This window comes from Lichtheimia ornata (assembly GCF_029851405.1).
Source record: "Lichtheimia ornata isolate CBS 291.66 chromosome Unknown scaffold00080, whole genome shotgun sequence".
Taxonomy (NCBI): Eukaryota; Fungi; Mucoromycota; class Mucoromycetes; order Mucorales; family Lichtheimiaceae; genus Lichtheimia; species Lichtheimia ornata.
Genome location: NW_026695400.1, coordinates 1 through 26,830, shown reverse-complemented (window position 1 = coordinate 26,830; position 26,830 = coordinate 1). Strand labels below are relative to the sequence as shown.

The following is a 26,830-nucleotide window of genomic DNA, read 5'->3' as shown; positions in this document are numbered from 1 at the left end:
GGTTGTTTTCAAAAACAAAGGCAAATCATCCCTTCCCAAAAAAGAAGCCGATCCTCTTTCTCTTTGTACGTTGTTCACATCCCTTTCTTTCACACTTCTTTCACCCACTACCACTACTACTTCTTTTATTACGTATTCTATTACATGATGATCACACATACCCCATCACCACCACCACGTCGTAACAGCCAAACACCCATGGGCGGTTCCTTTATTCACAGCCATGGCACAAAAGTCTTTGTACCACATCGAATTGACCATGTGCAGGATGCCGTCAACCAAGCTCGCTTTAGTGAAAGACGATGGGTATGGGTGCAAGATGAAGAGTATGCCTATATCCGAGCACACATCTTGAATGAAAATGGCAACAAGGTCGAAGTTGAATTGGAGAATGGCATGGTAAATTGGATATCGGAAGAGAGAGAGAGAGAAGGAAAATGAGAGAAGGATGTTATATTGATGTCGTGATTCTAGTCATGCTTCGTACCTAGTGATAAGGTGTATGCAATGAACCCACCAAAGTTCGATCGTGTGGAAGATATGGCCGAGTTGACTCATCTCAATGAACCATCCGTGATTCACAACCTTACGCTGCGATACCATGTGGGGGAAATTTATGCAAGTAGCATCATCATTTATTCATGCATGTGTAGCTAACCAAGAACGACCCTAGACTTACTCTGGCTTGTTTTTGGTGGCTGTCAATCCATACCGCAAACTTGGTATCTATTCTCAAGAGTATATTCAATCTTACAAGGGGCGTCGACGAGGCGAATTATCACCACACATTTATGCTGTTGCTGATCAAGCATACCATGACATGGTACAAGATCATGAAGACCAATCCATTCTTATCACGTAAGTCTATCTTATCGTCACTTGGTCTTATTAATGCTGACGTGTTATCCATTTAGTGGTGAATCGGGTGCAGGCAAAACTGAAAACACAAAGATCGTGATTCAATATTTGGCTGCTGTGGCCAACAGTGTCAAATCCAACCAAGCAACACAATTGGCTCAACAAATCCTTCAAGCCAATCCCATTCTGGAAGCATTTGGCAATGCTCAAACCATCCGTAACAACAATTCATCACGCTTTGTAAGTACATGGAAAGGAGAGTGGAGAGCAAAGGTTAACCCATGGATGTATGTGTAGGGCAAATTCATCCGTATCAAATTCAACGCACGCGCACAAATCTCTGGAGCCAACATTGAGTGGTACCTTTTGGAAAAGTCTCGTGTCCATCAACAATCGATCAAGGAGCGCAACTATCACATCTTTTATCAACTACTAAACGCTGACCAGGAGCTTAAGGGTATGTAGCATAGGGATGGAAGGCTAAATGATTACTATTTACTCACACAGGTATGCTTTCATAATAGATCAACTATGGCTTACTCAGCCTGCCGATTTCAACTTTACCAAACGATCCAAGTTTACTATTGAAGGAGTGGATGATGCTGTGGAATTTCAAAACCTTATGGCAAGTGGATGGAGACTTGGCTCTACTTTTCATGCTAACATCATCTGGGGAATAGAATGCCTTTGAGATTATGGGTCTTTCCAAAGACGAGGTGCACAACTTTTTACGGATTGTGGCGGCCGTTTTGCATTTGGGCAATATCAATGTGACTCCAGACTCTCGTGGTGATCGAGCCGATGTGCGCGACTTGAAATCTATTGAGCGTGTGTGCGATCTATTGGGAATTCCATCCAATGAGTTCAGGAGCAGTTTGTTGATGCCAAGGATCAAGGCGGGTCGTGATTGGGTGACACAAGCCAAGTCTTATACACAAGTGTGTGCTAGTTTGGATGCTATTGCCAAAGCATTGTATGAGCGCAATTTTGCCAGCCTGGTCGAGCGTGTTAATCAAGCATTGGATGGAAACAAGAGCTCACAAAAGACTCGGTTCATTGGTGTCTTGGATATTGCAGGATTTGAAATCTTTGAGGTATGTGTAATGATATTTTGGAATGAGATTAAGAGGATTGACAAAAGGATATAGATCAACAGCTTTGAACAATTATGCATCAATTACACCAACGAGAAGTTGCAGCAATTCTTTAATCACAGCATGTTTGAACTCGAGCAACAAGAATACAAGAAGCAAAAGATTGAATGGAGCTATATTGACTTCGGATTGGATTTGCAACCAACAATTGATCTTATCGAGAAATCCAAGGTAAACATTACCATTGATATACCTAAGCAAGTTACTCATTTGTATGTGATACAGCCACGAGGTATTCTATCGTGTTTGGAGGAAGAATGTGTATTACCCAAAGGCAGCGACAAGCGGTTCCTGGAAAAGCTGAATGAAGTATGGGCTGGTAACAGTGATCAACAAAGCAATGGATCGACAAAGTACAAGCCTGTGCGATTCAAGGAAGGTTTCGTTGTCAAGCACTATGCCGGCAACGTTGAATATTCAACCAATGGATGGATTGATAAGAACAAAGACCCGCTCAATGAAGACATTACACGACTCTTGGCGCGATCCACTGTATCTCATGTGGCTTCCTTGTTTGATGAATACCTCACGGATAATGAAATGATACCTGGCACACCCACATCCTTGGATACCCCAACAAAGGACACCTTACTCAAACTTCGCAAAGGCACGGGATCCTTCCAAACTGTGGGTCAACGACACAAGCAACAATTATTATCATTGATGCGGACATTGGATGAGACACACCCACATTTTGTACGTTGCATGTTGCCCAACAATCGCAAACGCAGTGGAGAAATCCAACCCAAGCTCGTCCTTGACCAGTTACGTTGCAATGGTGTGCTTGAAGGTATCCGCATTTGTCGCAAGGGTTTCCCCAATCGTTTATCCTTTGATGAATTCCGTAAACGCTACGAGTTGCTTTGTCCCAATTTGAAGATGGATGGTCACACTTATGGTCGTGCAGCTTGTCAAGCATTATTGGAAGCAATGCAAGTGGATCCCGAAAGATATCGACTTGGTACCTCCAAGGTGTTTTTCAAAGCGACAGTGGTACGTTATTACATTTTTTTGTGTATTAGTATGATGATGATGATTCACACACGCATCAATTTTTGATAGCTTGCCGAGTTGGAAGAGATTCGAGATCGCTACGTATCCAATTACATGACCAATTTCCAAGCCATGTGTCGAAGATACGTTGCCAGGCAACGTATCACACGCAAAGCACGTCAAACGGAAGCCATCAAAGTGATGCAACGTAATGCAAGGATTTACGTGACCTTACGTGAATGGCCATGGTGGAAGTTATATGCAAAGTTACGATCCGTGGGTGCTGCTTATCGTACTGAGACACAAATCCGTGAACGAGATCAGAAAATTACACAACAAAAGGCACAGTTGGATGAACAGCAAACGCGTATCGAGCAATTACAGCAACAAATCACACAACAGCAAACCGAGCATGCTGATCGCACCCAAGGGATGGAGCAAGAATTCAAGGAAAGCAAACAAGCGTTGCTTGATAAGCTTGCAGGAGCTGAAGAGCGTATGGATGCCATGAATCAAGCATTGGAATCGAGCCAACAAGAAAATGAGGCGCAGGCCGCCATGATTATGCGTCTACACAAGGATATACGTGAATGCAATGATGATAACGAATCGCTAGCCAAGCAATGTCAATCATTACGCAGCACAAATGAGACCTTGTCAGCACGTGTTGAATACCTCGAGAATGATACCGCTCGTGAGCATGATGCTACCATTGAACGACTCAAGCAGGAAATTGCTCAATTACAAGCGGTGAGTGTTGGTTGGAATGGATCATGTATGAATGCATGCATGAATGCTTATATATGTATATGGTCCCTATGTAGGAACGAGATCAAGCCAACCAATGTTTGAAGGAAAAGGAGACTGAATGCAACCAACTACAAGAGGAACGGGATCAAGCGAATGAACAACTCAAGGAAACCAGTTCACAGCTCGAAGAAAGCAAACGACGAGGACAAGAACTTGAGGAGCAGATACAGCAGATGCAATCGAACAATGATTCTCTTCAAGCAAACTGGAAAGATTTGGCACTTGCATTAAAAGCAGAAGCATCGGAAGCAAAAGCACGCTCCAACAGGTAAAGTATACGTGTGCTCAACAATTCACGAGAAAACTAAATCATCTTGCGTATAGACTCGAGGAGATGGTTTCCAAGTTTGCATTATCATGATCAATTACACCACTTTTATCTTATTCTCGAATAGAGACCCTTACTATCTGTGTATAATGTTATTCACGCCTAACGCATAAAACTTGATATTGAGCATAAAAGAGATGAGGAGGTTTACTATGTATTGGGTCAAGCAAATTGGGAGAATCTATGAAGGGATACAATGAGTGTATATGCTTCTAGTGGACTTTTTGACACACACAACATGAAGCTCCTTGAAACCATGTATAAGGTGTTTGAAGGGAGACAGCGTGTGCCGAGAAATGGGCATGTGCTGGGGAACCGGATTTGTGATGACGAGCCTAGTGTAGGCTTGGGGGAGATTCAAATAGCCGAGTTGTACTTTATTGCTGCTCGTGGTTTTCCCCCGCTTTCAACCTCTTGACGACAACGCCAACGACTGTTCAATGCCATCGAAAGCACTTGCGACAGCCGAAGACAAGAACAAAGTTAGGCGAGCTTTGCCTAATTCAGTACGTGCTTTCTTTACATTGTCATTGGAATACCTTGAGCTCAATGTGTGGACCCCATTAGAAAATCTATGCAGCTACTGTAGCGCGCCTATACGTGGCATATCCGAATCCGAACAAGTGGGCCTATTCAAACATTTGGGGTGCTGTTGTCTTCCTCAAGGATAAAAAGAAAAAGTCTCTTTATTTCAAGATTGTGGATCTACTGGTACGGTGGTCATCTAGGCAAAGAACACCTCGTTTCGATACTGAGTCGTATATGGGTTGTTTGTGTAGCATCCTCGAGATATACTATGGGAGCAGGAGTTGTACGATGGTTTCGAATTGGAGATGGCGACACCTTTCTTTTTCACCTTTGCTGGGGATGTACGTAACTCATATATAACAAGGGATGATGATGATGGCGATGATGAAGGAGACTAATGGGATGTGCATGAATATAGGAATTCATGATGGGTCTCTCATTTGCCGATACAACCGATGCCAATGTCTTTTATACCAAAGTAATGGGCCGAGAACCAGTTGCACCTACCAAAAAGAAACCATCAAAGAAAAAGAAAGGTATGAGGGTGGGGATGGGCCAACAAGGGATTTGTCATTGATCATTCGATATAGAGAATGGGAAAAAGGGCAAGATTGACAAGACACAGATTGGATTGCCTGCAGAGTTTAGGTAAAGGGAATGGATGAATGGGGTGTATTATTGTGAGAGTGAGTGTGTGTAACATTGGCTGACAAACAATGGAATGCACAGACATTTAGGTCATATTGGATACACTCCTGAAAAGGGTTTCAGCGTACAAAATACGGATCCAGAGTGGGATGGTTTATTCGACAAGCTACGTGATCTTGGTATCTCGGCAGAAGAAATCCATCAAAACAAGGACTTTATCAAGGACTTTGTCAATCAAAGAGGTGGTCCTCCTCCCCCTCCAGCAAGAAAATCACGTCCACCACCTCCACCACCACCTTCTCGAAGAGCTGCACCCCCTCCACCTCCTGTTGGTGGTAAGCATTTTTTATATAACAAAGGAACTTTTTATGTTTAACTTTGTATTATATAATCATAGGTCGTCGTCCACCACCACCTCCGCCTCCATCAAGACGTGCAGCTCCACCACCTCCTCCACCACCTCCACGTCCTGTATCTCACATCAATACAAGCTCACCACCTCCACCACCACCAACACGTCATGTATCATCTCGAGCATCGATACCAGCACCTCCACCTCCTGTACGTTCAACACCAACACCACCTTCCATAGCAACGGCCCCCATAGCAACACCGCCAACACCTGCACGACCAACATCAGCATTGCCTGCACCTCCTTCTTCAGAGCCAACATCACCTGAACGTATTACACCTACTCCACCAGCGGTACCACCTGTTGCACAATCGACACGTAAATCAAACAATCCATATCTCAATATGATGCCACCACAACAGCAGCAACAACAACAACAGGAGCAACAACCTTCTGCAAATGATGATGATGCATTCTATCACAAATCAGCTTTTGCTACTCAATCAAGTGATGAAGAGGAATCCGAATCTGAAGAAGAGCAAGAACATGAACATGAACATCACCATCAGCCTCAAGCTCCACCTCCACCACCTCCACCAACACGTGCACCACCACCTCCTGTACCTCCATTGCCATCTACCAAACGACCAGTACCACCACCTCCACCACCATTACCATCACGTGATAAAAGAGGACCTCCACCATTACCTTCTACAGCTCCACCACCTGTTCCAAGTGCTCCACGTCCTTCAACATCGGTTCCACCACCACCACCTCCACCACCTCCACCACCAGTTTCTTTAGCAGATGGTGTACCACCACCTCCACCTCCTCCACCTCCACCTCAAACATCAGCAGGAGGCATTCCACCACCTCCACCGCCTCCACCGCCACCTCAAACATCATCAGGAGGCATTCCACCACCACCACCACCTCCACCACCACCAGCAACTCAAACATCAAGCCCAAGCATGACAGCACCTTCTCCTCAAAAACCTTCTCCAAGTGGTAGTAGTGATGGTCGTTCTGCTTTATTGGATGCTATTCGTGGTGCAGGTGGTGTATCTTCCCTCAAATCCACTCCCAGGGAATTACGCAATGATCGAAGCACACCTTTCAGTTCACCTTCATCCGCTGCTGGAGCTGCTGCTGGAGCTGGAGCTGCTGAAGTTGCAAGTGGTGGTGGTAATGATTTGACCATGAGTTTGATTGCTGCTTTGCAAGATCGCAAGAAGGCGATTCAATCAGATGATTCGGATACAAGTAGCGATGAGAGTGATTGGGACGATTAGATAGATTGTAGAAGTATACGTATATGGATGATATTATTATTATTCAATAATAAGATGTTCTCGGATAAAAACATTTGGTTTCTGGGGAAGACTAGAAGACACCCAATTGGGATCATTGACAAGAGGTACATCGCCTTTGGTCATGGGTAATTTCTAATGTTCAAGATGCGTTAGCGGATGGATGGATATAAAGGATGCATGTTGTTAAAGAGAGAGAGAGAGAGAGAGAGAGCACTTACATTGATGATGGTCTTGTAATGATCTTCTTTGGATGTATATTCTCGAATCACATAAGGTGTGCCAAACGTGTGGTAGATGCGTGTGTCGTTTATACGAAAGAGGACATCGTCAACACGTAAAAAGAGTCGTTGAAGTACCAGGAAACATGACGGCATGACCCGCTATTCATATGAATCAACCACTGATCCTTTGATACCACAAAAGCCATCCAACTTACCAGCCGGACCGATAAGATCGTTGTGCCATTATCTGCAAGCTCATCTTCATACAAGATGTTTTCATCGTAAAATAAGATCGGTTCTTGTTTCTGCAAGCGTGCCACATCTATGGATGGTTCTTCTGCTTCGTGAAAGATGGCTTTGTCATTCAAGGTGCCACGATACGCCGTTGTATATGTCCAATCGTATGGCTTGACTACATCCTTGACATCTTGATGACGGCTAAGAAAAAACAACCCCATGTTCATCTTTTTGCCCTTGTTCCCCTTCCATCATCTCATCGTCATTGCTTGCTTTACCTTTTCCTCGTCCATTCATCGGCATAGGCCACTTTGATATGCTCGCTACTATTGGCACTTGTATCCACTTGTCGCAGGGCATCCATTGCATTCAAATCGATCTCGATATCTTTGACCTTGAGAGTGACATGGTTGTTGCCGAATACCATTTCTGGTGGAGGCATCCCGAATTCCTTTTGGATACTGCTTTATGGGTTAGATACAACATAGCCTTCACAACGACATACCACCCCTCCAATGTACTTACTTGTCCATTTCATTGGAGTTGCAAATGGGCCCCTTTCGACTTGTAATGGTCCAGCCATTGTACTCGATGCCTTGTAATAAACCGGTGCGTGTTGATCCTTCCTTGATGAGTCGGTGTGTCATTGGAAAAGAGCTTGGAGAAGCCGGAGTTGTGAGACGACGCGTGCGTGGGTGGTGTGTGGTCAGCGCCCAAAAGAAAGAACGACCCATGCCATGCATGATGGAGGATCGGTGTGCAACATCAAATGAACGCCCCCCTCCGTGCCAATTTCTTTGAGAGATTCATTAATCAAGCGAACAATAACACGAGGATCCTCAGCTTCTGATTTATGCATAGACAATCAATAAATACATGCTATCGCTCTTTGGCATTTCAAAACTAAAGAGAGTATGGTTTAATCATTATGATGTATGCATTTAGGTATGAAAGGAATGGAATGAAGATGATATATACAAAGTCATAAAATAAATGGCGTAAGGATAGGAAGGGTTATTGGATGAAATCAAGAGGACGTATGTAGAGTTTTGGATGTAATATGGTAATAAAAGGAGCGGATGCCTGCAACAGTGGTGTGTCGTTCACAACGTTGCGTTTGGTAGGCTGATGCGAGGAGACGTTTCTTCCAACTCATTTTTCCACGGAGGTTCTTTTTAAACTGGATGATGAATTGAAAGTCGTCTTGTTGGCTTGTCATAAGATGACAATGCATCCAATTCATTCTTCCGCGTACGTGTAGGTTTTCTTTGTAGTGAAGAATGAATTGAAAGATCGTCTTGATGGCTTCGCACAAGACTTGCCGATTGATTTACGGTGTTGGATACAATCCTTGAGAACACGTAAACGAGACACAGTGTTGAGTTCGACAAAGTAAAGAAAGAAATGCCTCACACGCTGCTACTCCCCCTCTTCTTTTATATGCAAATGGGGACATACTTATGTCACCTACAAAAAATCATCTTTCAAGCGGGAGGCGGATTTATCAGCTTTTGGTTTTCCATCACTTGGACCCAGTACTCCAAGGTGCTTGACCACTTTATCAGATCGATTAATCATGACAACAACTCCCACGCCAACTCACATGTAAACAAGGCTATTTGCGCCAACACCATCATACGCCCTTTCTTTGTACTTGTATGCATACCATCATCAATGGCCTTTGGTAAGTCTCAAGGATGGTCTTTGTCCCCAAAATGAAGGTACCATGCATTCATTTATGTAGCTCACATCATTGCTTTACCACTTGAAGTGCTCATTGGTGCCTAATGACATTTGGCTGTGTTCCTTGATGGAGCTTTGTGGTAGGTATACTATCATTTATATATTAAAATGATGCCTAGTCTGATAGAAATTTGTGATCCCTTTGTAGGTGAAAAAAGTACATGCCGTTGACGCTACTTCACCGACATTGCAAGGATGTCTTTGATACCGAAACAACAACAGACCCTAGCTTTTTGTTCACCCTCTTCACCATCTCCATTTGAAGACATGTTGCCAGAAGCAAGTGAAACGCCAAGGACAAAGGGCTTTGATTTTGTTCGTGATTATCGAGAAAAGCTGGCAAAAACATGAATTGGGCGGCATGCTACAGAACCCGGAAAGGCGAATGGTTTACTCCTCCCATTCACCAACCACAACAACGATCTTCAAACAAAATCATACAACGTCTATCGTCGCCATCCCTATGCACTACCTGGGATTTTTATCCCCCTCATCTTGCTATGCCCTTTTACCATCGTGTTATGCCCCTTTATGATCTTGTGATATAGCAGTTGCGTTTTTCATTCAAATAAACCGGTACCTGTATTGGTTGAATGAAGGTCATGTAGATCAAGGTTATGCAGATCATCGTAAAATGGTCATATCCAGCACATTGGTTGCCATCAGATCACTGCCTATTGAAGCAATACGTGCGCCCCATCCACTGTTTTGGTACATGTGTCGATGTTAGTCTGTTGGGAGATTGTTGTGCTGCCGTTACACCGATTGCGCAATATGCATGTCAATAACGACTTTATCTTTCGATGCTCGATCTATAGTTTCGAGTTTATTGTAAAAGATGTGAGGATCACCAATCACCGTGTGTGGTACGAGAAAAAAAAACACCACTAGCTATAGCGGCTTGCACCATACAACAATGACAATGCAGCAGCAGACCTTTAAGGCCATGTCCATTTACACTTTTCAAGATACGTTACACGCTGCCGTTTGCACCACTAATGCACAAAGCGGCGTGCTAAATGGTATCATCATACCACCCAGCACGGCATGTTTAGGATCGTGAACTATAATGAAAAAGAGACACACATGGAGTGGATGCCGCCTTCTTATTGATCCATCTTCTTGGACACATGGTACCACGCTAGGTCTCGTAGTAGTATTCCTCATTCTCGGAAAGGATTATCCCCTTTTATGGGAGTAATACATGGTACGTCAATTGAATGAAAAAAGGAGAGGACACATGATCTCTTTGTATGATTCATGAATGAACATCGAGGAGTAAATGTAGATAGATATCCGGGTACACAGCAATAATGTGACAATGAGCGGCCCACAAATAAACTCAAGCATCCATGGCGGAAGCTATTTCGCAATCAGCAAACAATCAATGCCGAGGGAGCTTATACTACATTGATGATGGAGCCCAAATAGGAAATACAAACAACGGGTCATGACCCGTGGATAGAAAAACCAGGTACTCTTAACATTCCATTGTTTTTTACGATTGCGTCAAATACACACAATGCGAAGTGTGCAACCATGGAAATAGAGTTATTTGTAATAACCATGACGAGATTTTCCTCATTGACATGATGAAGCGGTGTGGCTTTGGTAATAGCCATAGAAGAGTAAAAAGAAAAATGGGATACCCTATGTGCAAGCTTGGCAACAACCAAATAGACTTGCAGCCACGTGAATCAAAAGTTGATGATACAGCCAAGGATTCCATGCGTGCTATTGCTGCGTCAGTGCTTCAAAAGATTACAGGCACAGATAAATCGCGTGTGTGTTCAAGGTTTTACATTACACAGCGTAACAAGGTCATGTCGCCATGAGACTTGACAGCTATTTGCTCATGCGATGTGCGGAGTCCAAGGTCTTGTGCATGTTTTTCGATTTCAAGAATACGAGGAAACCTTGATATTGACGTCAGGAAACGATATCAGTAAAAGAGCGGGCGAGTGAGTGAGTGAGTGTGTGTGTGTGGTGCATAAACTTATTACTCGATAGGGAGGTGTGATGTGAAAGTAAAGAAGAATCGGATCAAAATGGAAGATGGTTAGCTCACATGGCAAGTATGCTCGTTTAAACACACACACACATACACATACCCCGCCTTTTGTTTTTTATTTTACTGGGTATGATATGATAGAGTTTTTTTTCTATTTTACTTTATCGAATAAAGAGAAGGTGTAATCACAGGACAGGATGGCGCAATTCGCCAGCAGTTCCCGCTAATCCCGACTTACCGATTTGGTCAGTGCGGTTTCACGCTGGTATAAAAGCAATCAACCTTTTCGATTGATCCAAGCATTTCCCCCCATCCCGAATCTCATCGTACGCATACGCGTTTTTGATCTCTCTTATCATCATTATGGCTGCGCCGAGCGAGATCATCATTGACTACGATGATGTAGACTATAAACAAGAAACCAAAGACTTCATGCGAAACCTACCTCGCTACACCAAAGATTACATTGTCGGCTTGTTTCCCATTTTACATTGGATTCATCGCTATAACCTAGTGGTAAAGTATTTAAACGTTATCATAGTATCGAGTTTTGGTTATACTAATGTTGTTGTTTTATAGTGGCTGATTAGTGATTTGATTGCCGGTGTCACTGTTGGTATCGTGGTCGTGCCTCAGAGTATGGGCTATGCCAAGATTGCTGAACTCCCTCCTCAATACGGCTTATAGTACGTATACATGACACAAAAGGAGATAAAGAAGATAAGCAAAAACTCACCATCCTTTATTTATCTTGGGTCACCTATAGCACTGCATTTGTTGGTCTTTGTGTTTACTGCCTTTTTGCCACATCCAAAGACATCTCTATTGGTCCAACCGGTAAGCCTTTATCATCATGCATCTTGAGCCATTACTAATATCGTTGTAGCTGTCATGTCACTTTTGCTTGGACAAACGGTCACCAAAGTCACTTCAGAGTATCCTGATGTTACGGCCGAGCAAATTGCTGTAGCATTTTCCATCATGACGGGTGCTATTGCCATGTTTATTGGCTTGGTGCGACTCGGCATTCTTGTCGATTTCATTCCAGCACCAGCCATCTCCGGATTTATGACAGGCTCTGCTATCACGATCAGCATTGGTCAATGGCCCAAGCTTTTTGGTACGTGGGTGTGTCTCAGTTGGATCGGAACACCAAAAGACTGCATCATCGAAAAAAAAACGAAAAAGCTTACATGTGATAATGATCTTTAGGCATCAAGGGCATCAATACCCAAGACTCATCATATCTTATTTTCGGCAACTTTTTCAAGAATCTACCTAATACCAAAGTCGATGTTGCTTTTGGATTGATTGGGCTCTTATGGCTCTATGGTGTACGATACGCATGCGAGTACTTTGGCAAGCGATACCCCAAATACCGAATGCATCTTTTCTTTTTCAGCATTATGCGTAACGGCTTGGTCGTCATTGTCAGCACCTTGATTGCATTCCTTATCAACATCGGCAGAGACACCAGCCCTATCAGTATCCTCAAAGATGTACCTGCAGGTTTTCAAGCTATGGCTGTACCTAATATCTCGCCATCCTTACTTGGAGCTATCAGCAGTCAATTGCCATCAGGTGTCATTGTCTTGATTCTTGAACACGTGGCCATTGCCAAATCATTTGGACGCATCAATGATTATAGCATTGACCCCAATCAGGAAATTATTGCTATCGGATTTACCAACATTTGGGCTTCGTTCTTTGGGTAAGCTTCATGAAGGATGGTGATGGTGGTGGATACAACAAGGGTGTTAACCTTTTGTATTGGGAATTTTCAATTAGAGCGTATCCATCTACTGGTTCCTTCTCTCGTACAGCCATCAAATCACGATCAGGCGTCAAGACACCTATTGCTGGTATCTTCTCTGGTGCCGTTGTGGTGCTCGCATTGTATGCTTTAACACCTGCATTCTACTACATTCCTGATGCAACGCTTGCTGCTGTGGTTATTCATGCTGTATCGGATTTGGTATCGGGTCCAAGCTACGTTAAGCGACTTGCCAAAGTGAGCTTATGGGAGTTGCTAGTATTTTTGGTGGCTGTTATTGTCACATTCTTTACGACTGTGGATTATGGTATCTATGGCTCTGTTGCATTGTCTGCTGTCATTCTTTTATTCCGCATTGCTCGTCCTCGTGTGGCAGCCCTTGGCCGTATCCAATTGACCAAGCAACAACAACCACAAGAGCCACAAGAAAAACTATTGTCAGCACCATCATCATCATCCGAGCATTTATATGTACCTACCAACCATCCTACTCTTGGCAAATTGGTCGAGTCCCTACCACGCGGCATTATCATGTTCAGAGTCGATGAATCCATGACATACCCCAACTCTGGATTTTTGGCTGATCGTATCATTCGTCATTGCAAGGATCATACACGTCGTGCTGGTCGTATACCCACCAAAGCTGAGCGAGCATGGAATGATGATGCTAGTCCACAACGTGATGCTGAACGTGCCAGCTTACCTCGATTGCATGCTATCATTCTTGATTTTGGCGGAGTCAATCGACTTGATTCCAGTGGTTTGCAAGCTATTGTGGATGTACAAAATACGCTCAATCGATATGCCGATCAACATGTCGAATTTCATTTTGTCAATGTTCCCAATCCATCGGTGCGTCGTTCCTTGATTGTTGCTGGATTTGGCACACAACCTCGATCCATCCATGTCGATGATGCTTCAACATCAGGTGATCATCAACAACAACAGCTCACGGGCCCAACCGAGATTTTACCAGTGGTGCCATCATCCCGAGATGGTCCTCAACATGAACTTGAAGAAAGCATTCGACGTCAACAAAAGCATCAAAAACAATTGGATGATCTCGAATCGTTGGGTGGCTCTACCGATAAGGATGAAAAGCTTCATGCAGCAGTGATCACATTACCCAAGGACAAGTATCCATTTTTCCACTGGAGTGCCGATCATGCTGTGCAATCGGCGCTTGAGTCACTTGCCCATCGTCCTGCAGAACCCGATTACAATAGCCAAGAAGAGGAGCAAGAGCAACAACAGTAGTAGTACTATTATTTATCCATCCCTTATAGTCATCATCATTATACACATTCCCCCTTCGTAAACCCCCCCCTTTGTAACATATCTTCTTGTTTTATTTCAGCTTGTTGTTCATGTGCATATGGTCACAAATATATACTGTTGCCGATAATACCCTAAATTAATGTGGTTGGTTGGTTGAGTGTGGAGTGGAGTGTGAGCGTATGTGTGAGTGTGAGTGTGTGTATGGGATCGGCACCCAACAAAATGAGAGAGATCTTTTTGCCACGAGCACGCTGGTGACACAAGACATTAAATGACCGGACGAATGACGAGAAAGCAGAGCTCCTTCTCCTTTCCTTTCTTTCGGGTAATCCCTCCAACTACGGCTCCTTTCCTTTTTACTTTTACTTTTTCCCACTGGTGCCTTACTTTCCTTCGCCCTTTATGAACAACAACAATAATGACAACCAACAACTGCTCAATTGGATTCTAATGTCGGACCCAACAGTCGACTTGACCGCTCCCGTGGTTCCCGCAGACTTTGTCCCTTCCAATGAGCAGCACCAACAACAACAGCCTGGGGCTGATTTATTCAACTACTTTCTTGGCAATGAGCAACAACAACAACAGCAACAGCCATTGTACAATGCTCCAACCATGCCTTCAACGTTGTCTACTTCCCCACCACCACCTCCTCAACAACAACAACAACAACAGGCAACGGTATCACTGCAACAACAACAACAACAACAGCCAACACCATCCAATGTAACACAACAACAACCGCCAAGCAATGATTCCACGACTATTGCTCCATGTGGTAGCCCCAACGGCAAGATGTCCAATAGTAGCAAATGTGCTGGTGATGCTTGTTCACATGAGGATGACCAAGGTGTTATTGGCTTTGATGCTCCCACCGAGTTGACATTTGAAAAGCAAGCTGAACGTGATCAACATGACGATGAGGATTATCTTTCAGAGACACAACTCAAGATGATGACGTCCAAGGAGAGACGACAGCTAAGAAATAAGATCTCTGCTCGCAAGTTTAGAAATCGCAGAAAGGGTAAGTGGATGGGTGAACAAAAGGAGTAAGAGAATAGGGTCATTCATATTCTTTATCTATGCAGAATACATTTCCATGTTGGAGAATGAAGTACAAAAGCAGAAACAAGAGAACAACCGATTACGACTTGAAGTTACTTGGATTCGTGGTACTGTGGACAAGTTACAAAAGGAGAATGATCAGCTACGATTGCAGCTTGTCTTGTGTAAGGAAGGAATTCAACCTCGTCGACCTACTACACAATACATTGTACCTTCAACGACTGCACCACCAGCACAATATCCTCATCCTCCTGTTACCAATCATGGAAGACCATCGTCATTGTCTCCTCCTTCACTTGGCAGCACTGATCCAGCCTTTGCTCACTCTTCGGATAATTCGACCATTTCGTCGCATAGCAACCCGTCTCCTGGTGACTACAACAATGTCGATTCATGGGATTTGATGTTGCCAACGGATACGACTACCACCATCCACCCTCATCAACAACAACAACCCTCTTATCACCACCAAACCTATTTATCACATGCTGTGATGCCTGAATGGGACTTGGGTACTATTCTCAACAAGGCCTCCATGATGACATCTCCAGGCACGGACTTGTTTTATCATTATCCATTGTTGGCCCCAGCTCTCATGTCGATTATTCTTGGTCATACAATGACCATGACGACCCAGGATCTTGTGCGTCATGCCAAGTTGCTTCCACCACCACCCTCCGTCACAGATACGTTTATCAACGATATGTGGTTTGGTCCTCATTTCAGTACTCGATCATCCAAAAAGATGGCTACTGGCGAAGAGTTACGATCCATTTGGGAAGCTCAACAATTACGCCGTGAAATGAGTCTCGATTTCTGGGATGAGGAAGAAGCATTCGAGGAACAATCAACAGCAGTGAGTCGTAATGGCCTTCCTGAGAATTGTCCTTTGAATTGGTTGCAAAAGCAATTCTGCCGATTTATCTATGGTCAAATCATTGCTCGCTATCCTCATTTACAACAACCTTGCCAGACTTATCTTCCTATCTGCGACCAATTCGCTCGTGAAATCCAAGCTTAAAATTTGATCCCTTATACACCATTTATCCTCTCCTTCCTCCTCGTCCTCCTCCATCCTCTCGTTATTTCATGTCAACTCGCCCTTCTCTCTTTCTTTTTCTTTTGATTTCTGTACAAATGTTTCTTTAATGCTATGAATACAATAAACAAAGTATAGCCAATTCAAAATCCATAACGATCCGTTTCTGGTTCATGATGACGATGATGTTGATAATCGTGATCCTTTTCATACAAGGGTGCTGGATGATAGGGTGTGGTATAGATGGATGAATCGATATCAGGCGTAGCGTTCAATGGAGGTGATGGAGGTGGCGGCGGTAATGGTGAATGCATGTGGTCAAGTAAATCTTGTACAGTTTCGGATTTACGACGTTCTTGTTCCTCGTATACACGTAGTCGAATCTCAGCCTTCTCCATGTTGACAAAGGAAATAATGACAAGGGCAAGGAATTGACAAAGCGTACAATAAATGAATCCAGTACGTGCATCGCGTGTGCCTTGAGTAATCCCTCCGACAACAGCAGGACCAAAGAATTGGGCGACCTTACTTGTGATGCCAAAGAGTGCAAAGAACATGTTTTCACATCCCATGGGAATCAGCTCCGACCTTTTTTGTGCACATGTGTTAATAAATGTTCATGGCATAAATAGAGTGCAAGCTTACATCAGTGTCTGTGAATATGCATAAAAAGGAGCAGTAAAGATGCCAAACCTAAAATAGACAAATGAGCGAAAGATGCCATCATTCATTCAGGGGCTGGTATATTTTTTTTCTCATACGTACCACGCATTGTAAATCCACAATTCAACAACATGATGATATCCAATCATATCAGTGCCTAGACCAAAACAACCCCATAATGGAATAGCCAATGTAAATCCTGTCGATATGAGAAGCATCGTCTTGGTAGCGAGCTGAAACCGCTTTTGGAGGTAAAGAAAGAGCAAGCAGCCAATGATGGAACATGCCGAGTTGACGAGATTCATATACGTCTGAACAAGACCATTGTAATCGGTCATGCTATATGTAAGCACCTGTGTCACCTGATTGTGGCTGCTCACTGCATCCATCAAGAAAAAGTAGCCGACAAAGAACAAGAATGTTTGCGGTAATCGGTGGTATTCACGTAATGCACGACCCACTTTTCATAGGTGAGCACATAATGTCATCATGAACATGGGACTTGTTTCCTTACCTTTTCTCCATCCAAGTGTCCAATAATTGGTGTTGGGTGGCAACGGTGGACCTGGTCGATTCTTTTGCAGCACAAACCAAGGGATGGCACATAGCAGCCAATAGCCACCACACATTGCACTGAATATTGAATTCGTATACTTTGGCAGTTGATTGACAGGCGTATTGTATCGAGATGCCATTGCTTGTCCAACGCCAATATTGAGAACGGATATCACGAGAAACCCGATATTGGACCATGCGGTTGATACGGCGGAGATATGGTTACGTGCAATGGATTCAATGACCATGTATTCTTCTGGATCCACCTTTTCACGCTTGGCAGCCCGCACTTTGGGTTCATTAATAGCTAATTGTGGAAAAATAGCCCAATAGAATACAAGCGATGCACCATAGCTGACTTGGAAAACAAGACCCACAGCCAAAGGTACACCCCAATAGGAACCTATGTAGATGCACACCACCACCTCGTTAGTATCTTGTGCATAGATGCGAATGCTGTAACTACTCAACTGGATTCTTCGTCGAATACAAGAAAAACGATTTGGGCTGCACAAGATATCAGCGTGATAATAAGTAGCATGTGTGATCCATTGTTTCCATAATCGGCCAGCGATCCTGCATGCGTTAATAATGAAAGAAAGGGGGGTTAAATCGGGTGGCTACGACACATGACAATCGATAACATACCAATGGTGGTTAACAAGATGGCTTGGATGAAAGCGTTTAGCCCTCCCACCACCAGCATGATGCTTTCCACACTAATGACGGATCCACCCAATCGTGTATCGCAAGGTGAATCGGCATCGCATCGTATAACGCCTGCAGGACCTCTGGTAGGATCCCATCCATTTTGGCTCGTCAAGTACTGGACCATATTAGGAACATACGCATAGTTATTGATCTATTATCATCACGCGGAAAATATCGGTCTTCTCGTTAGTTTGCATATGTACACCTGAATGCAGAAATGACATGAAGTTGACTTGCCCCATTGTTCTGTTGTTGAATGATGAATTGTACGTGCGCAGCAGCATACAATGGTTTAGATCTTTGTGTGCCCAATGCATCGGTATAAAAGTTATACACTTACTCCGTTACTGTTGACCATCATGTGAGTAGACATGCAGTGGGTCGAGTGAGTTGTTTGGATTGTATGTTTTTTACCCCAGCCATCCTCCTCGCTTACTAGTAAAAGTAATAGGCCCATCTCTCCCATACAGTGGTTTGAGGAACCTTGTCCCATTCAGGTATTCGCTCGCCACTGTTTCTGATTTCTTCGTCTGTCGGATATCCTTTGTCGGTCAATTTACTCCAAAACTCGTGGCAACCCATGGAAAAGAAAGAAAGAATTAAAAAAAGGGGAGGTAAAAAGAGCGTGAGAGTGAAGAGGAAGAGAGAAAAAGAAGAACCGCGTGTAAAAGAGTCAAAGCAAGGAAGCCAATTGTTAAAGAAAATAAAGCTTGCATGGCCCCCTTTTCCCGCTTTTTGCTATAACCACACCCACTTGCCACCTTAATGGGAAGGGAAAAGGAGATGCAGCTGCAGCGCAAACAGACATGCGGTGTGTGCGTCAGCCACGCGATGCATTACAAGAGCCATCCAACATTCTTTTCCAAAGCCATCCCATTCCTTTCATACTGCTGTGTATGTTTTAGCTCAACATGATGGTCTTCCAAAAGAGATTCTCAAGGAGCGAAAGGCGATTTTATATATAATAATGCAAGAACAAACATGGTGTAGATTCACTGGATAGGCTAGTATCGTGTTATTGTCGTGAGATTGGTTGCGTATGTGTGTATAGATGTGATGTGCGTGCGTGCATGTTGTTGTTATAAAAAGGTGGAGGAGATGATGTGCCGTGTGCTGTGTATACGCGTGCGTGTGTGTGGGTGTGTGTGGTTCTCTATTCGCCCTTTTCCAGCTTTTGACGACGCTTGTTTGTTGGCAAACCACCACCGGGTTTGTTCCAAGAAAGATAGGTAGGATCGCCCAATTTTCTAGTTTGGAAACAAATATCAGAGCTCAAGATCATCACCATGGATACAATAAACATGCCCAACCCAACCCAACACAAACCTTGGTTTGATACAATAAGCCAAAGTGAATATTAAACCAATGAGGATACACAATCCACCAATAGCCAAATAGGCAATGCCAATGTAAGGGTTCCGTCCTCCGAGGGGTGATGTTGTTGACAACACCAGCCATTTCGTTCCTTCATACTGCAGCGTGTCAAAGTCTAAAAATAAAATGAAATGGGGCTGCTTAGCAACATGATTCCATTTGGATTCCCATCCCTTTTACTTACTCATATCAATATAGATACGCCAACGGCCTTCAGGAAGATCATCATGGTCATTGCGAGCCCAAATCTTACGGAAATCAGGTAACGCTGCCATATGCATCCACACCATCAGTCGTTCCATGCTGTTCAAATCTGGTGGTGGATATTCTTCAGTGTATCTGCCATTGGGATATCTCAATGCCCAATTAGGAGGGGGTGCCAACTGTTCAATAGGATACTGTGTGGGTCGATATTTTTGGAAATCTTCAGGCCATGCAATGTTGCTTCGACTGAAAGTGTAATTGCCTCCCGTTGTTACTGACGTCAGATTAGATGCCGTATCTGGTAATTGCATAAACATGGATTAATACATTTCATTGTTCATGAATGAGAAGGATACTCACCATTGAACATGGAATTGGCTACCAGGCCACAAGGATAAATGACTCTTCCATCTGATGTGTATGCAAGTGGTCCACAATTGGTATTGAGTGTGCTGCTGCCGACGATATGGCCGAGGAGTTGCTCTGGGTCGTAGTTTTTAATGTAAAGGCGGTGGTTTTGATAAAAGTTGGTAAGGCGGTAGTACATGTAAACGGGACCCTGCATGGTCTTTGGTACAGTGAAATCCAATACACATTGCTTAAACGTCAGGTTGTTGGGATTGCTGAACTCGGGCTCTTGAAAAACAGTGGTGTTCTCATAGTGATAGGCTGGCACTTCCATATCGGTCATATTCGTATCCTTGGACATCAGATAACTGTACAAGCTTGGCGCAAGATAAACAGGCGTCTCGTATTGGCTGCAGTGCGAGTAGTCAATCATGATTTCGTCCACCTAGACACATGATGAGTAAGGGAGACCATTCGACAAAGGGGAATGCACCACACTTACTCTTCCATTAGACCAGTAAAGAAGACCACCAATGGGAAGAAACAAAATGCCAACAATGAAGAATGCTGGAAGGACACTTCGGGGAGTCAAGACGGGTTGCCATGCTGGTAACCGTTGTTGTCGAAAGGCGCCGTCTACAGTACAAGAAGGTTAGCAATGGGCTCGAAAGGGATCCAAGCATAGACGAGGCATGCATTACCAACAGGCTTTCTTGTTTTCTTCTCTTCTTCCTTTTCCACTTCTTCGGCCATATGAAACTAAGCGGTGCAACAAGCGCTTCTTTTGCGGGTCGATCGTTGATATCCAATTAAGTTTGGTCTCAGTAGCACACATTCTCGGCCTACATGTTTACCCGGTAAATTGTAACATTGCTTGGTATACATTTATTTGCCAAAGCATGTGGAAGGTGTAGAGTACATACCTTGTAATGCAACCATCCCCCCTATAATCCATCTCTCTCATTTCATTGGAATAAAGGATGCTCTTTGCAGCTTTACCCTTCAAACATTTCACGTCTCATCATCATCGCATAATAAACGCCAGCATTGATTGGTAATGGAGTGTGAAGCGGCAAACGTATACATTGATGAGGGAAGTTTAAATAGCCGTGCTTCATTTTGATCACAATAAAACATGTTCACTGAATTAAAGCTTTGTGGGCATAAGGGCATCTAGTCGAGATTACTCATGGGGCCTTTAGGCTCTTCATTGACTTGAGGTACACTGGCACATGCATCATGATAGCTGGGACATTTCTCCAAGCGTTTTTGAATCCAAGAGATAAAATCATCCAATGGGCACACCTCGTTTTGACATCCAGGGAGGACCATGGGATGTTCATGTAGCAAAAAGCGGATCCATTTTTGTGTAGTTGTGCTGTTGTCTTCCTCCTCTTCTTCGCTGCCATTCTTCTCAGTGAGCACTTGTAATACCATGTTCGCACCAAAGGGCATCAGCTTAGTGCCTTGAAACTTGCGCTGTCTAATTTGCTCTATCGACCAGTCAGGTTCCAAAGGAGATGGGTCCTTGAATAACTCAAACAGCGTTGCTAATCCTTCAATCATGGTGTCATGTGACGCACGCGTGATGATCCTTTTTTGCTTGTGCATAATATTGTCCACCGTATCACGCATGAGATCGCAAACAACACCTTCCTTTAAGCGATTACCATAACCCAGGACGTAATAGTATTTAAGGTCGAAGCAATAGTACAGGTTCTCTATTTCTTCTGGTGTAAGCAAAGAACAAAACGTGTCGGTACGTTGATGAAGGGACACGTCAAAGGCACATCCATAGTATGCAAATTTAACATCTTGAGGCGTCCAATTTCCGCCCAATTGCAGCGTTAGCCTCTTGGCTGCATCCATGCCAAAACGATCAAAACACTGATGTACTTTTTGCATACGCCAACTGCCTGGTTCATGAATCGTCTTGTCGCACTGTTCAGCGTTCATTGCATCGTATCTTTCATCAATGTGTCCTTGGTTGGGAATAAAGCGCTTCACAAATTGGCCCAACAATGTTTGGCTTGCTTTGTCTTTTGATACGTCCTTGAACAAACCACGATGAAAGGCAATGGCTGAACGACGAGTGCGTGGTGTTGGTGACACGTAGCTCTCAAAGACGTCATTGAGTTGTGATTGATTTGTAGTCTCATTGAATGAAACAGCTGCCTTGATAAGATCAGGATAGCTAGCAGCCATACGTTCTCCATGTTCATAGAGCTCCATTACGCCGATTGTATCAAGCCGAAAGACATTTTCGCTTTTGAATTCGTTCACGTATTCATCAATCCAAGGAATGCTCGTCTTGTTTTCGGCATAATACAATTTCTGCACCACTGAGGCAATCCCATTGGTGTTATCTTTCTCAGGATAACGTGTCCCGTGTCGTAAGAAAGCATGGAGCTGCTCGACATTGTATTGGGATGTGATAGGATCAGTCGCTGGAATAGGACCTGCTGAACCAGGATAAGGAGAATAGTCGCCTAGATATTGGGTAACCCACTCATAATCATGCTTGTATGGGAATGCAGCTGCAAAACCTCCAAAGAGTAAGATGGAAGATAGTAAATGTCTAATAGCCATGTTGGTGCCTGGTCTATGGAGAATTAGAAATGACAAAAACATGGTTTATATATATCATTGGGATTTGCCATCTGCCACTTATGATGCTAATGCATGCCTCACCTATGTGTTTATTTGACCCTAATGCATCCCTCATCCAAATGGACGCTTCTCGTTTTTACCATTGCTTCAGTATTCTAAAGTTTCTTCATTCCAAGAAGAAAAACTTTGCAGGCTATGGAACCATAAGAGCATGCAGGAAAAAAACAGGGGCTACCTAAAAAGACGATCCCTTTTTATGTTGCTATGGTGATTATTGCCATAGCCACCAAAATTCCTAGGCAACGAAGCTGGCTTTTAGAACATTCTTTTTTTTTACCAAGCCTGTATATAGATGACATGATGCTTAGCATTGTGGATCAATGATCCAGTAAACAAGGCTATCCTTGGGAGTACGTGCTTTGTGGCGTAATGGTTTGCTCATTTTGCACATTACCCATAACCATAGTTGCACAACTTTTAATGATGTTGATGCATTGCATTGGCGTAATAGTGGTTACGGCGATCAAAGAAGATTCGAAAGCATACGAGAATGTCACGCTGCCCATGCTGTTATGGCAGCATTACCATCCAACATGTAATACCAAATCCATTTCGCGTCATGTACATTGCATGCCTGAATCAGAAGCTATTTATTTGATACAAGCATCATCTAGATAAAGGTTGAATAGAGGCGGATTGTTGCGGGATCATGCTCGGGATGATGTGATAGTTTTATGGGTTAAAAGGTATTATCCACGAGTTTGAGGTAGGGGAGGGAGTAGTATGATAGTTACATGAATGAAAAGGCCACCCATGCAAGGAGACCAGTGATACCAATATCCACGGTTTGCGCCACGATATACAAGGTGCAGAGCTTTCCGAGATGGCGAATGTTCTCCTTCATCTCCTTGATTTTGAGTCCAAGGCCAATGCTGACAAATGATAAGGTCGAAAACCATTCGGAGACGTAAAAGCAGTAATTGTTGATATTGGTACGGATGTCGGGGTCGCTTCCAATGACCGTGTTGAACAGTACAGCTGTAATGATAAATCCCAATACGAACTTGGGGAATCGTTTCCATAGCATTACAATGGGCTTATCCATCTTGTTCTTTTTGGATGGACGTGATGATGATGATGGTGATGACATTTGTAATAACTCTTCCTCTTCACGTTCCTTGCGTAATTCGTACTTTGACCAACCCCATGCCATAATCACTGACAGGGGGCCAATGAGAACATTTTGGACCATCTTGACAACGGCTGATGTATTGATAGCATCCTTGTCACCATAAATGCTTGCAGCAGCAAGTACACCACCAGTGGAATCGACGCATCCACCAAACCATGCACCACTTGCATGTGCGTTGAGTCCAATTTCTTTACCAATGTAAGGCAAAGCAATGATGCTTGGAATCGTGAAAATGGAAATGATGGCAATTGGCATTTGGGTTTTATGTGGAACGCCCATGCTGGAGCCAAGTGCAATAGCTGCTGATGAACCACAAATAAATGTCGCACCCGAAAGGATGATGGCTGTTTGTCGATCAATGCCCATGAACTGCCAACCAAGCCATGCAACAACCATAAACAACAATGGTGTATCGATCCAACTAACAAAAAGGGCACGTGGCGCGAGTGGTGCAAGTACTGAGATGTCAATGCATAAAAGCACTAAACTTGTAGCGATGTATAGTTCGGTTTGTTGCGCAATTTTCAACGAAGGTGGTAGTGGTCGGCCTAAGTAATCGATCAGATTACGGATACAACAGCCGAAAATGATAGCCCAAATGGATGAGTTGATGCTTGCTTTCTTAATTTGCTCTAGGTAACCATGCATGAGTAAGCTCAATGCGAATAAATGTGCAATCTTTAAAGACGCATACCATTAGCTGCAAGCATGTTCGAAATCAGGGCAACGAAAAAGACAATCAAGTAGCCAAGAGGATAATGCTTCCAATGCTGAGTTCGAGTGGATGCCATGCACAACCATAGCAACAATCCCATGGCAACAAAAATAACAATGAGACCATAATTGCCAACCGTTGCAAACGTCATGAAAGGATTTGTGGTCCATGGCAGAAACACTGGTTCAGGAATGCCATGCTGAACAGCAGCCGAAACGCATCCAAAAAAGAGTAAGCCGATCCAACAGGGCCACCAATCATCTGTATTCCACCACATTAACCATGACCAATATTTCGGGCGTGATGACGAGCTTGATTTTTTCGATGCAGTGGATTCCGCTTCCTCGTCGTCTTTTGTTGCAAAGGAAAAAGAGTGAGCTGTGCTTTTACCACTGCTGGCAGCAATGGTTGCTGGTGTTGGTGCTAGCTCAATATCGACCGAAGCACGGCGACTGCTAGGTTGGCTGTTGCGTTGTTGGTTGTCCAGTTTGAAAAAAAAGAAAGAGAGAAAAGAAAAAGGTATTGAAAGCCGAATGGCCCCACCACCGCTGTCCTATCGTTGACAATAAATACACACGAAATTAGTGTCCGCCACGTGGGAAAGATTTCTGCCTTGGCCAATCATGCCGGAGCATCATCCAAAGCATCAAAGCACAAAAAGCAGATGATTTCCATCCCCCTCACTTTTTCCCCATGTGTCCCATCTTGTAAAGGCACCCGATCCGGGAATACTTTAACACAAGAACCTCCGTCATATGACGAATATTGCGTCAACGCCTATCCCTTTGCATGTTATGCAACACCATTGCACAAACAACAACAGCTTATGCAGCCTATTGTCAAAGAAGCAATATCTTACGAATTAAGCAATGGCAATCGGGATTCGCGTATGACAACCATCTCACATACCATGTATCCAATTCTCAAGCATTTGATTTACACATATCAAGTAATCAACCAAAGATTTGCAATCACAACAAACAAGAAGGGTGTTGTGCTCAGGAGGTAACACAATGCTGTCCACCGATAACAAAGCAGCAGCCACAGTTGCAATCGACGTGTACAAACCAATTGAACATGTAACGATCTCCTGTTCCGGATTTATGGATTGTATCCCATGTATGGGTAAAACCTTTTCTCAAGCATACAAACCCACAACACAAATACGTTTACCGATTCAAATACCGGAAAGTGTGGAAAAAGGAATTGTTCGTTCTTTCTTGGCACCCCATGCTGCTGTGTACAGTACCCCTATGCCAAACGTTTCCCCGCGTCATTTATGCTACTAGTATCAAGCGCTAAAGAGCGCGCTCACATGCCAAGAATGTTACATACACACATCCCTCGATCATGATAGTAGGCTGTAGTATGTAGTAGAGGGCAAACGAAACTACGATTGCCACTCTCATCCTTTCATACAAGATACTTTGTGATACACTGAACATTTTTGGCCCATTAAACTCTACCATAGTCAACTTGAAAAAAGTGCTATGCGGCCTACATACCATAGGCGGACCTTACTATAGTGGGGAACTATCATGCACAAGATGATCCACCTGCAGCATTGACACTTCCAGGTCTGCTCAATCGGCTGTTACACAAACACGTCCTCTGCATCTTTGGCTCTATCAGGGTTGAACTGCTTGCAATGATCAAGACCACTCTTCATATAGCATCACGCTTACAGCATAGATAAAAAATAAAGGCACTTGTATCTCTAAACTTTATAATCAAACGTGGACTCTTTAATAGATCAACGTGCTCGTCGGGGTCAAAGGAATCTTGTGTCAAAGTATGAAGTTCATCGTGGGCAATCCCAGATTTCGCAATGTCGCCACCAGCCAAACTGGATCCGGGGCTCAACCTCTTTCAACGACGACCAAAAAAATATTTTTTGGGCTGTTTGCGACATTGAATGCGAAACTTTCACACAAGGTGCTGTTGGCCAAGCCGAGCCCATTGCTGTAATAAAAACCCCACGTTTGATTGTAAAGTTTGGAGATGCAGGCACCTTTATGTTTGTAAGCGTGATGCTATATGAGAAGTGGTCTTTGTTCATTGTCAAGTAGGTGGACCCTGGCAGAGCAAAAGATGCAGAGGGTCGTG

General features: G+C 43.7%; 9 protein-coding genes across 9 annotated transcripts; 4 read left to right on the top strand and 5 right to left on the bottom strand.

Moving 5' to 3' along the window:
- Positions 1-144: 144 nt before the first annotated feature.
- On the top strand, positions 145-4,176 carry O0I10_010981 (uncharacterized protein; the record flags this gene model as incomplete). The annotated part of the gene is made up of 12 exons (XM_058490954.1): positions 145-399; positions 475-618; positions 674-858; positions 915-1,098; positions 1,156-1,315; positions 1,383-1,483; positions 1,539-1,952; positions 2,007-2,183; positions 2,238-3,005; positions 3,075-3,755; positions 3,830-4,083; positions 4,140-4,176. 12 exons carry the CDS (start codon positions 145-147, stop codon positions 4,174-4,176), a joined length of 3,360 nt encoding a protein of 1,119 aa, XP_058338244.1.
- A 407-nt stretch (positions 4,177-4,583) lies between these two features.
- Positions 4,584-6,963, top strand: O0I10_010980 (uncharacterized protein; the record flags this gene model as incomplete). Its single annotated transcript, XM_058490953.1, has 7 exons — positions 4,584-4,649; positions 4,711-4,854; positions 4,923-5,012; positions 5,090-5,207; positions 5,262-5,319; positions 5,401-5,654; positions 5,717-6,963. The coding sequence occupies 7 exons, from the start codon at positions 4,584-4,586 to the stop codon at positions 6,961-6,963; spliced, it is 1,977 nt and encodes a 658-aa protein (XP_058338243.1).
- Positions 6,964-7,002: 39 nt separating this feature from the next.
- On the bottom strand, positions 7,003-8,089 carry O0I10_010979 (uncharacterized protein; the record flags this gene model as incomplete). Its single annotated transcript, XM_058490952.1, has 5 exons — positions 7,003-7,116; positions 7,203-7,364; positions 7,421-7,643; positions 7,721-7,903; positions 7,968-8,089. The coding sequence occupies 5 exons, from the start codon at positions 8,087-8,089 to the stop codon at positions 7,003-7,005; spliced, it is 804 nt and encodes a 267-aa protein (XP_058338242.1).
- A 3,470-nt stretch (positions 8,090-11,559) lies between these two features.
- Positions 11,560-14,227, top strand: O0I10_010978 (uncharacterized protein; the record flags this gene model as incomplete). Its single annotated transcript, XM_058490951.1, has 6 exons — positions 11,560-11,712; positions 11,776-11,882; positions 11,963-12,033; positions 12,083-12,316; positions 12,409-12,907; positions 12,985-14,227. The coding sequence occupies 6 exons, from the start codon at positions 11,560-11,562 to the stop codon at positions 14,225-14,227; spliced, it is 2,307 nt and encodes a 768-aa protein (XP_058338241.1).
- A 423-nt stretch (positions 14,228-14,650) lies between these two features.
- O0I10_010977 (uncharacterized protein) lies at positions 14,651-16,334 on the top strand (the record flags this gene model as incomplete). The annotated part of the gene is made up of 2 exons (XM_058490950.1): positions 14,651-15,272; positions 15,337-16,334. The coding sequence occupies 2 exons, from the start codon at positions 14,651-14,653 to the stop codon at positions 16,332-16,334; spliced, it is 1,620 nt and encodes a 539-aa protein (XP_058338240.1).
- Positions 16,335-16,495: 161 nt separating this feature from the next.
- O0I10_010976 (uncharacterized protein) lies at positions 16,496-18,405 on the bottom strand (the record flags this gene model as incomplete). The annotated part of the gene is made up of 6 exons (XM_058490949.1): positions 16,496-16,940; positions 16,998-17,045; positions 17,118-17,475; positions 17,530-17,973; positions 18,042-18,146; positions 18,219-18,405. 6 exons carry the CDS (start codon positions 18,403-18,405, stop codon positions 16,496-16,498), a joined length of 1,587 nt encoding a protein of 528 aa, XP_058338239.1.
- A 1,029-nt stretch (positions 18,406-19,434) lies between these two features.
- Positions 19,435-20,960, bottom strand: O0I10_010975 (uncharacterized protein; the record flags this gene model as incomplete). The annotated part of the gene is made up of 6 exons (XM_058490948.1): positions 19,435-19,528; positions 19,608-19,770; positions 19,840-20,157; positions 20,220-20,652; positions 20,710-20,843; positions 20,909-20,960. 6 exons carry the CDS (start codon positions 20,958-20,960, stop codon positions 19,435-19,437), a joined length of 1,194 nt encoding a protein of 397 aa, XP_058338238.1.
- A 420-nt stretch (positions 20,961-21,380) lies between these two features.
- Positions 21,381-22,796, bottom strand: O0I10_010974 (uncharacterized protein; the record flags this gene model as incomplete). The annotated part of the gene is made up of 1 exon (XM_058490947.1): positions 21,381-22,796. The coding sequence occupies one exon, from the start codon at positions 22,794-22,796 to the stop codon at positions 21,381-21,383; it is 1,416 nt and encodes a 471-aa protein (XP_058338237.1).
- Positions 22,797-23,607: 811 nt separating this feature from the next.
- O0I10_010973 (uncharacterized protein) lies at positions 23,608-25,001 on the bottom strand (the record flags this gene model as incomplete). Its single annotated transcript, XM_058490946.1, has 2 exons — positions 23,608-24,641; positions 24,704-25,001. The coding sequence occupies 2 exons, from the start codon at positions 24,999-25,001 to the stop codon at positions 23,608-23,610; spliced, it is 1,332 nt and encodes a 443-aa protein (XP_058338236.1).
- Positions 25,002-26,830: the final 1,829 nt, after the last annotated feature.